The following is a 10,331-nucleotide window of genomic DNA, read 5'->3' as shown; positions in this document are numbered from 1 at the left end:
ACCAGGGAAACACGTCGCGAAATTCCGTGAGAAGTGTGATTATCGCCGTTTTGTCTTCGGACTTCATCTCCTTGGCGATGTGCATCGATTTTACTTCATCCGTGGTCCCTAGGTTCACCTCTTCAAGTTGTGATGCTTTTACGCGCTGTGAAACGACCATTTCCCGTTCCAACGCTTCCTGCGCTTTCCGTAACTCTCAGATTGCGTTTTTATCCGGTTCTGCTTCAGTCTCTTCCGGTTGCGGTAAGTATGGTGCTACTACTTCAGCAATGTCAATTTCGAAGAGGGGTACGATCTTCGGGTTTTCCCGCAAGTACTGAGCTTCTTCTTCGTCAGCTAACCCTTTTAGCATGTTGACGCACTCTACATACAACAATGTACATTCCTTGCCAGTGCTCGTCCTTGGCTGTGTTGGTACCCGTACCTTGGCTTTTCCTCGTCGGAAGGTAATTATATTTTTCCTCCAATTCTGTTTGATATGTGCCGTTTTCAACCACGGCCGCCCCAGCAATAGCGGGTATGCGCCTTGTGCCTGTAATTGTAGCACTACTGCCGAGATGTGAAATGTATGACCGCCAACGGTGACTTCTAATTTTCGTATTAATCCTGTCGGCCGCACTGAGCTTGTATCGGCCATCCGTAACCAGAACGGACACGGCTCCCACTTGTGGATTCCCAGGGCATCACACGTTTGGAGCCTTATTACATTCACCCCGAAGCCTCCGTCTATTACTGTGCCGGGGAGTTCTTTCCCTTTTACAATGGCAGTAATTACCGGACTGTTGGTGTCCACCACCGTTGGTCCCTCCTCCGGATTCGAGAAGAGTACCGGTGCCGGTGATGATTCTCCTTCTGTCATGGTTGTCTTCAGTCCTTCCGTGAATCTCGGCACGAGCTGTAGGAGTCTTCCTAGTGGCAGCGTAATCTGGCATTCTTGCAACGCCTGCCATGTCTCGTTCTCGGAGTGACTGCCGCCGGCAAGCCCTACGGTGTTCTCCTTTTGCCGCTATAAGTCTGTGACGTTTTGCTCGTTTTCTTTCTTCACCCATTCCGTCGCTTGCTTCCGGATGGTCTCCTGTGTCTCCCATTCCTTGGCCATGCCCTTTGACCTTGTGGTCACCTGCTGCAGATCTGCCACTTCAGGGACTACCATATTTACTGCCGGTCGTTTGTCATAGCTCTTCATCGGGCATTGATTACTATAATGGCCTTCCTGTCGGTAGTAGTAGCAGTAGGCTTTCTGGGTATTGCTGGATTCGGCATTGTTTGTTGTACCCGAGGCAGGTCCCGTGGTAAGCGCAGGGTTTTGGGCCGGTTGGCTGCTTGAAGCTCCTTGTTCCGGATCCCGTGGGTGGCCGCCTTTTTTGAAATGCCATTTTTTGTTATAGTTCTTCTTATTGCGGTACTCTTGACGAGGTTGGTCGTTATATCTGTTGTATTCCTCCCGTTGCTGACGATACCCGGGGGAGTGCTCCCGGTCGTAATGTTCGTATCGTCTATTGTAATCCCGGTACCGATCATATCTATCATACCGGTCGTAGTTATCCCGCCGATCACCGTACCGGACATCATTCTCCCGTCGATCGCCATACCGAACATCCTGTGCCGGTCGGTCGCGGTCCATTCACCGCCAGTGTTCCTCTTCTTCATCCCGGCTGCTGCGTGGATCTATTTGTCGGACGGGCGGTGCTTGCTGGTTCAATAGATTATACTCGCACCTATCCGTCATATGGCCCTTGGATTGAAAAATTACACATTGCGTCCTCAAAGTGCATTCTAGTGCCAAGTGTCCGGAATTCAAGCAGGTTGTGCACTGTATTGCTTGCCGAAACCGGAGGTCTTCATCGGACGATAACGCCCGTTGGAGTGCTGCCAGTGTGAGCCAGGAGCTTGTCTTTTCCATCTCTCTCACTCGGTCAATGACCTGGTCGATGGTACTTGCGCGGAAGTCAATTACCGTGCAAACCGTGCGTAGGGGTTCCTGGAGCGCATTTCGGAATATAGTCCGTAATTCCTCCGCCGGGGGTGCGCGGGCAAGCTGACTATGCATCCGTTGAAACCGGATGACAAACTGGGGAATGCTCTCCCCTGCCTCCTGTCGGATGGTATAAAATAAGCCCACCATTACTGTCTGGTCCACCTCCTTTTGGAAAAAATGCAAGAATTTAGCTTTTAAATCTGCGAAGGTGCTGATGGTAGATGGGTCCTGCGTCCGGCGCCATCTCGCTGCCGGTCCCTCCAATGTGACGCTAAATTCTGCTATCTTAGAGCGTTCCTCTTCCTCCGGGGTCAATCGTTGGGACACATGGTTTGCTTCCCATGTCTGTTCAAAGGCGTGAACATGAGCTTCCGCATCCGGATCATCTCTATACTTGGAGTACTGGAACGGCATGTCGTCGTCCGGTATCGGTGCGCGGGCTTGCGGTGTTGGTGGTCGTTCCTGGTTTTTCTCCGGCGTTGGTGGTCTTTCCTGATTTGTTTACAGCGTCGGTGGTCTTTCCTCTTCTTTTGGTGACGGAGGCCTCTCCTCCTCGACTTCTGGTGTCGGAGGTCGCTCTTCCTCTGCTGGTTCCGGAGGTTCCAGCCTTAGCACTTCCGGTTCCGGTGTCCGTAAGGTGTCTAATCCTTCGTCCTCCGGTCCACCCGGGGTTTCGTTGCTACTATGGTAGTTCGTGTGCACGTTATATTCCCCTTCGGAATCCGATTCATACGCTGAAAAGGCTTCTTGTTCGCCTTCTCCGCTTGCCAATGCCTGGAGAAGGGATTCGGTTTCCCGGAGGCTGCTTAGGCTGTTGCCGTCGTCCGGGTGCGATGTTTGCTGTAACCAGAGGGACTCCTCCGCTACTCTCCAGATTACGTTGGAAAACGAGCGATCTGCTCTAATTTCCTGCGCTGCTTACTGGAAAGCCTCACCTCTCCTTTGCCTTTCGGCAAGGCGTCGAGTTCGATCTGTAACCAGGTCGTGCGTTGATCTAGTCATCCATTCGTGTCGTCGTTCGCTGCAAAAACAGGAATCGTGGTCGCCAAAAACTGTGTTAACTCTTAGGGCCGGACAATGGCCTAACACAGGGTGTCTACGGAAGACACTTCACCAAAGGGGTGTTACGGCAAGAGGATTAGGCTCAACAATTAATTCGACTTAATTAGGTTACTTAGCAAGATCATCCTTAATAATCACACGCGTAAGATATAACAATGAATGCAGAACGGCAATTAACACAGAGAGATAAAACACTAAGCTTTATTAATTAACCGCTGCTCATTACATTGTATCCGGGCCTTTAAATAGGTTTCCGGTCTGTAGTACAAAACGGTGCCATCCGCACCTGTTCGGGATCGGTCCGGATCCGGAACGGCATACCGATTCCGGTCCGTCCGTCCACACTATTAGCTTACTTACAACCATTCCTAATAATTAAATAACTCCTTCGTTTCACACTCTGGACTCCTTTGCCGGCCGGTAACAATCCACGAATTAGAAGATGCAATGTTGGTTTGTTTTGTTGTTGAGGTGCTTGGAGAGTTTGACATGTTGAGTAGTAACTTTCAGTATACATCCAAATATTACTAGATTTGGAGAGCATAGCAAATCAATTATTGGAACTTTCCATGTGTTATTTGTGAATAATACATTTGGTGCCATACAAAGGTAGAATAGTTTGGTTTTGGTGCCATCTCTATCCTGTAATACAAACACTTGATACAATCTACTCTATAGCCCTATAAATTATATAAACCATGTTATGAAGATACTTGTCATATTCCCTTTGCATAGCCATAGGCCAGGTCAGACATCATTTCATCCACCGAGGATAAAGATGTGTTGGTGGTCTATGAGAGGGGACAAATTTACAACCATTTAAGGTTAACACATGAATGTTAGCCGCAGAAGAAAAAAATCCTTTATACTTGGCTTAAACTAAACAGGTTGGAATGTAATAATGAGTAAGCAACAATCACGTTTCATGGCCTGATCTTTGGAACTGAATTGCATCATCTATCTCTTTATTATGCAGACATTACTATTTCCTTCTTTTGCACACAAGGATAAGTAGTGTATGTCTTCGGGAGACAACATTATCACTCAATAAAACACTAAACCCCAAGCATAAAACTTAACATCATCAAGGCATATCTCCAAACTCTTTAAATAATTGCCTCTGAATGCTATAATAAAGACTGAAAGTCTAATATTTTTAGAAAAAGATAATGTGGAATTTTTGCAGTATAACTAAAAGGGCAATAGCAATTCTAAGCATACATAATCTAGATATATTTTACAAATATATACCACCAAAAACATTTAGTTCTTCGATTAATAATGCAAGTGCTGTTGGACATTCAAACACATAATCCGAAGAAGAGTAGGATGCTTCTACTGATGTGATGTTATGTTTCCTTTAAAAAAGAGAGAGTAGAGAGCTTCTGTCAAAGATGAAAGCATATTCAATGAAGAACAATTCAGCCATCTTCACCAACTCAATTTCTGATAACTTTTCTGCTCCTCCTTGCTGATATCTTATCACTTCCCTCACCCTACTTTCTTCTTTCCTCATGCAGATCAGCTTTTCTGCAGGTCCACCACCTCAATAATATCCCTGCCATTACCTAATGAGCAACATACACAATTGCATCTGCACGCAACGGGCAAATAACATGATATATGCACATATACATCCATATGACCTCGTCTATCAGCTTCATAGGAAACATCTACACCAAATTTCATCATTTGTGAGAGAACTTCAGCAAGGCTTGTACATTCCATTTGTTGCTGCAGATATCAGGAAATGATGATGATGCCTGTTAGTTTTTGTCAGGTGATAACAAATTTCTGGTATGTTCAGCTTCAAAACTACTTACATGTACATCTTCCATCTTCCATCCTAAAAGTATGAACATTGTTTGCATCCACTACTTGAACCTTGTCATTATTGATATGGAAAAATGGCAGTGTCCAAAAATATACTCGTTTTGGTAACACACAAAGCCTCACCTTCCGGATTGTTGATCACCCCAGATGTGACAGCCAGCTTTTGACTATGCCCGCACAAAATCTTCGCATTCCCATTCTCTGGAATCACTTCTAAAATCGAAGAAAGGTTGGGGAATAGCCTTCCAGCGCCAACATATTTGCAAAGTTCATTGAGCTTTGAATGGTATCATACTTTGAGAATGGGTTTCATTCACTACCACAGATGAATGCATGCTCCCACTCGCATCTATCCACCAATCATTTGCTGGTACATTCCATGCTTCTATTTTCCACTCTCAAAGCTTGAATAATTGTGTGCCTCCATATGCATGGAAGCTGATGCATATATATTTGCCATACAGACATATGCGGCACCACACTTCTCATCTAATTGCACAATTTTCTTGAATGCTAATCTCCCAAGATCAAAATTTTCCAATTTGTGACAAGCACCTAGAAAAGCCAATAACGTTGACGCATCATCAACCAAATAATGTTTTGCCTTTTCAAATTCTCCTGCACGGCTAAATAGATCAACCATGCAGGTATAGTGTTCTATTATAGGTTTGAGGTTATACAATACAATCATTTCATGAAATACATGTTCTCCTTGATTCAATAGAGCAGAATGACAGCATGCATTCAGCAAAGCAAGAAATATAACAAGGTTTGGTTGGATATACTCTATCCTCATTCTTCTGAATGTACTGAAAGCCATATCCACTTGACCTGTGTGCACATATCCAGCTATAATCACATTCCATGACACAATATCTCTCTGTGGAAGCCCATCAAATACTTTACATGCTCTTTGCAGTGCACCACATTTGGCATACATATCAATTAATGCAGTGGCAACAACAATATTCTTTTTTAATATTCCTTGCTTACTAACCTTAGCATGAAGTTCTTCCCCAAGGTCAAGAGATCCTATGCTAGCACAAGCCTTGAAAGTGGAAACATATGCCAGCGCATCAGGGGAGACCCCTTCATCCTCCATCCTTTTGAAGCATTCAATAGCTTGATCACTAAGCCCTTTCTCAGCATATCCAGCTATAAGTGCACTCCATGTTACAGTATCTCGTTCTGGAAGCTCATCAAACACTTTGCACGCTCTTTCAAGGTCCAAACTTTTTGCATACATATTGATTAATGCAGTTCCAAGCACGACATTTTCCTTTAATAATCCTTGCTTGCTCACCCTGGCATATATTTCTTCCCCAATCTCAAGAGACATTATTGCAGCACAAGCATTTAGAATGCAAGTATAAGTGATGTCATCTGAGATGATTCCCTCATCATTCATCTGCCTGAAGCATTTCATAGCTTGGTCACCAAGCCCGTGCTCAACATAACCAGCTATAAGCACATTCCATGACACAATATCTCGTTGTGGAAGCTCATCAAATACTTTTTGTGCCATTTGAAGCACACCACATTTGGTGTACATGTCAATCAATGCATTTCCAAGCACAATGTTGTCTTTCAATAACCCTTGCTCTCTCAATTTGTCATAGATTGTTTCCCCAATATCAAGGGAACCTATAGCCACGCATGCATTTAAAATGCAAACATATGTCCATGCAGTTGGTGAGATTCTCTCATCCTCCATCTGTTTAAATATTTTAACAGCCTGACAACCAAGCCCATGGTTGGCATATCCGGCTATAAGGGCAGTCCATGAGACAACGTCCCGCTGTGGAAGCTCGTCAAATACTTCACATGCTCTCTGAAGTGCACCACATTTGGCATACATATCAATTACTGCATTTCCAACTACAATGCTGCATTCTCTCATCCTCCATCTGTTTAAATATTTTAACAGCCTGACAACCAAGCCCATGGTTGGCATATCCGGCTATAAGGGCAGTCCATGAGACAACGTCCCGCTGTGGAAGCTCGTCAAATACTTCACATGCTCTCTGAAGTGCACCACATTTGGCATACATATCAATTACTGCATTTCCAACTACAATGCTGCATTCTCTCATCCTCCATCTGTTTAAATATTTTAACAGCCTGACAACCAAGCCCATGGTTGGCATATCCGGCTATAAGGGCAGTCCATGAGACAACGTCCCGCTGTGGAAGCTCGTCAAATACTTCACATGCTCTCTGAAGTGCACCACATTTGGCATACATATCAATTACTGCATTTCCAACTACAATGCTGCATTCTCTCATCCTCCATCTGTTTAAATATTTTAACAGCCTGACAACCAAGCCCATGGTTGGCATATCCGGCTATAAGGGCAGTCCATGAGACAACGTCCCGCTGTGGAAGCTCGTCAAATATTTCACATGCTCTCTGAAGTGCACCACATTTGGCATACATATCAATTACTGCATTTCCAACTATGATGCTGTTCTTTAATAACCCTTGTTCCCTCATCTTGGCATGTATTTCTTCCCCAATCTCAAGAGATCTTATCACAGCACAAGCTTTTAAAATTCACACATATGTCACTGTGTCTGAAGGAACTCTGTCCACCTCCATCTGTCTGAAGCATTTGATGGCTTGATCACAAAAACCATACTCCACATACCCAGATATAAGAACGCTCTATGCCACAACATCTTGTTTTGGAAGCTCATCGAATACTTTATGTGCTTTCTGAAGTGCACCACATTTGGCATACATATCGATCAATGTCGTGCTAAGGATAATGTTGTCCTTTGGTAATCCTTGCTCTCACACCTTGGCATGTATATCTTCCCCAATCTCAAGAGACCCTATGGCAGCACAAGCTTTCAGAATGCATGCATATGTAACAACATTAGGAGATACTCCCTCATCGACCATCTGTCTAAAGCATTCGAGAGCTTCATAACCATCCAGATATAAGTGCACTCCAGCAAAAAACATTCCTATGTGGAAGCTCATTAAACACATGATGTGCTGTTTCAAGAGCACCACATTTGGCATACATATCAATTAATGCTGTGCCAAGCACCAAATTATGGTTCAATAATCCTTGATCTCTTACCTTGGCATGGATTTTTTCTCCCACCTCAAGAGAGCCTATGTGAGCACAAGCTTTTAAAACAGAGCCATATGTTACCGCACTGGGGGAGATCAATCCCAGATCCTCCTCCATCCGTCCGAAGCATTCTAGGGCTTCAGCATGAAACCCATTGTCAACATACCAATCTATCAGTGCATTTCATGACACAATAGTGCGGCATGGAAGGTGATCAAAAAGCTGCTGTGCCTCCAGTAGGCTACCAGCACCACATCGGCCATAAGCTCGGATGAGCGCATTGGAAACGCGAATCTCCTCCAAGATCCATAGTTTCATATCAGCATGCATTCTTCTCAGGTTGAGAAGTTCCATCTCTTTTCCACATGACTTTACCATGTCTAAAAGAGAAGGGAGATTCATCCTCTTCACCATTGTTCCACGAGTTGTCAGGCCAGGATCTGGTAGGGGCAAGGAGGGCTCATTCTTTCTTTCCACCATGTGTCCACTAGTTGTCTGCATAGAATGATGGAAGGGGGAGGGAGACAACCGATATACCTGTCAATCGGCAATGGCATGGCTCGGCTCTGCTCGGCTCCAATGTTTTCTCGGATATACCTGTCAATCGGCAATCAGCAACGGCTCGGCTTGGTTCGGCTTGGCTTGGCTCGGCTTGGATTGGCTCGATTCGGTTCGGCTCCAAATGTTTCACTAGCCTCAAACACTTGAACCGTTTAAAATAAATTGAAACTTAAAGCCCAGCCCTTTATACCACTTTTCTCTCTAGAGATCAAATTGATGGTAGGAGTCCGCGCCCAACGAAAAATAGTGTCACTCGTCACACTTACAAACACAATTCAATCGTAGAAAGAGATGAAGGAGTTGACTATTTTTTTTGAAACCCATAAATTGTTTAACTTCATAGCAATCTTGTCCACATCTATATCTTAATCAATATACCCTCGACATAGAACGACAATTTAAGCCGTGATTTCAAACTTAATAACTCGCAAATCATTAAAACATTACGATTTCAAATTGAATTGTTATCCCTTAAAGCCAAACCAAATTGTTTTCCCATTTTGGAAGTTAATGCAAACCAAACTATTTCTCTAGCTTTGGCTCAAACCAAATAATTCCATGGTTAAAATTTGGTTGAAACCAAACCATTGTCAATTACCAGATAAATCATAGTGATAGTACCTATAGGGAACTCGTCTTATGATTATTCGTTCCACACCCCCCAAAGAGCTTATTTCTAATACACAAGATTAATCAATAATGTGAGTTTGAGAGATAGATAGATAGATAGATAATATTATCGTCTTTGGAGGTCAATATGACCTATGAGACAAAAAATATTACATTTCACGTGATACGTGTGAAAGTGAGTAGTGACTCTCGATGTTCAAGAACTTTACCAATGAATGTTGCAATCGAGAGTGCACATTGTGGTTGTGAGAGGAATTCATGCAAAGATTGGGCTCGATCGAAGAGATGTGGAAAGCATGGTCGAATATGATCAAAGGCAGAGCATTGTATCAAAGTGTGATACTCAGACTCGCGAACTTGTTTAGGGCAAAGTGTGCATAGCCGACCACTCTCATTACTTGTACCCCAACGCCCTGTTTCACATCGCAATGCATGTGAGCTAAGTCGCATGGAATCAATGGTTCGAATGGCAGATAACGGTATGGGCTCTAACATGTATGGATGTGTATGATTTCCCCGTTCCGCAAAGAATATGGTTTTGTAGTTAGGTACAACATGTGTAGTATAATGTGTGAAGCGTGAGCCTCCACATTTGTCCCATGTCATGATACATTGGCGTTGCAAAAATGCCCCATTTACAAAGGAATCTAATGATGCATCATGAAGCAAGTGTCTCGCATCCCATCTACCAAGCCATTTTTCTATATCTTGCATCCAACCAGAACACAAAATTTTGCTTTGATGCGTCTTTTGGATCTTTTTGCTTGATTCCCACGCAATTCTAAGAAGTCAATGTGAGGGACTTTTTTGAACCTTAAGCATGTATTCAACAACCCTTTCCATGGCCATGATCTCAATGGGAAGCGATCCCATCTCAAGGAGGAGGAGGGTGTAGGGTGTTTGTTTCTTAACTTGTAGAAACTTGGTAAGAAAATGCTTTTGGACATTTTCAAACTCTTTCCACATAGATTTAGGGGTGTCACCAAAGTGTCGAAAAGATATTTCTTGAGGACCCAACACTTAATATCTCCAAAATTGCATGTGTTCTCAAATGCATAGTATGCTCGCTTGCCCGCCTCTAAGTGGCATATAGCACATTCATTCCATCTATGATTTGAAGGAACTTCAAGGCCAAGATATTTGAAGCTTTCCACACATTCAAGTGGCTCATTGTTGTACATAGA

The 10,331-nt window shown here is 43.8% G+C and overlaps 2 protein-coding genes across 2 annotated transcripts; both read right to left on the bottom strand.

Moving 5' to 3' along the window:
- Window positions 1-4,258: 4,258 nt before the first annotated feature.
- Window positions 4,259-8,527, bottom strand: LOC147862217 (pentatricopeptide repeat-containing protein At2g03380, mitochondrial-like). The gene has a single exon (XM_087322793.1). It carries the CDS (start codon window positions 6,825-6,827, stop codon window positions 5,259-5,261), a length of 1,569 nt encoding a protein of 522 aa, XP_087178919.1. The 5' UTR covers window positions 6,828-8,527; the 3' UTR covers window positions 4,259-5,258.
- Window positions 7,119-8,073, bottom strand: LOC147862218 (putative pentatricopeptide repeat-containing protein At3g15930). Its single transcript, XM_087323078.1, has 3 exons — window positions 7,963-8,073; window positions 7,672-7,874; window positions 7,119-7,401 (listed from the first exon to the last, which is right to left on the bottom strand). Exons 1-3 carry the CDS (start codon window positions 8,071-8,073, stop codon window positions 7,119-7,121), a joined length of 597 nt encoding a protein of 198 aa, XP_087179204.1.
- Window positions 8,528-10,331: the final 1,804 nt, after the last annotated feature.

Source organism: Azolla caroliniana, unplaced genomic scaffold, assembly GCF_043228905.1.
Source record: "Azolla caroliniana isolate FFs.n. ecotype wild unplaced genomic scaffold, voAzoCaro1.0.p SCAF_7, whole genome shotgun sequence".
NCBI lineage: Eukaryota > Viridiplantae > Streptophyta > Polypodiopsida > Salviniales > Salviniaceae > Azolla > Azolla caroliniana.
Note: the sequence above shows the minus strand (reverse complement) of the source record. Positions and strands in the feature narration are given on the sequence as shown.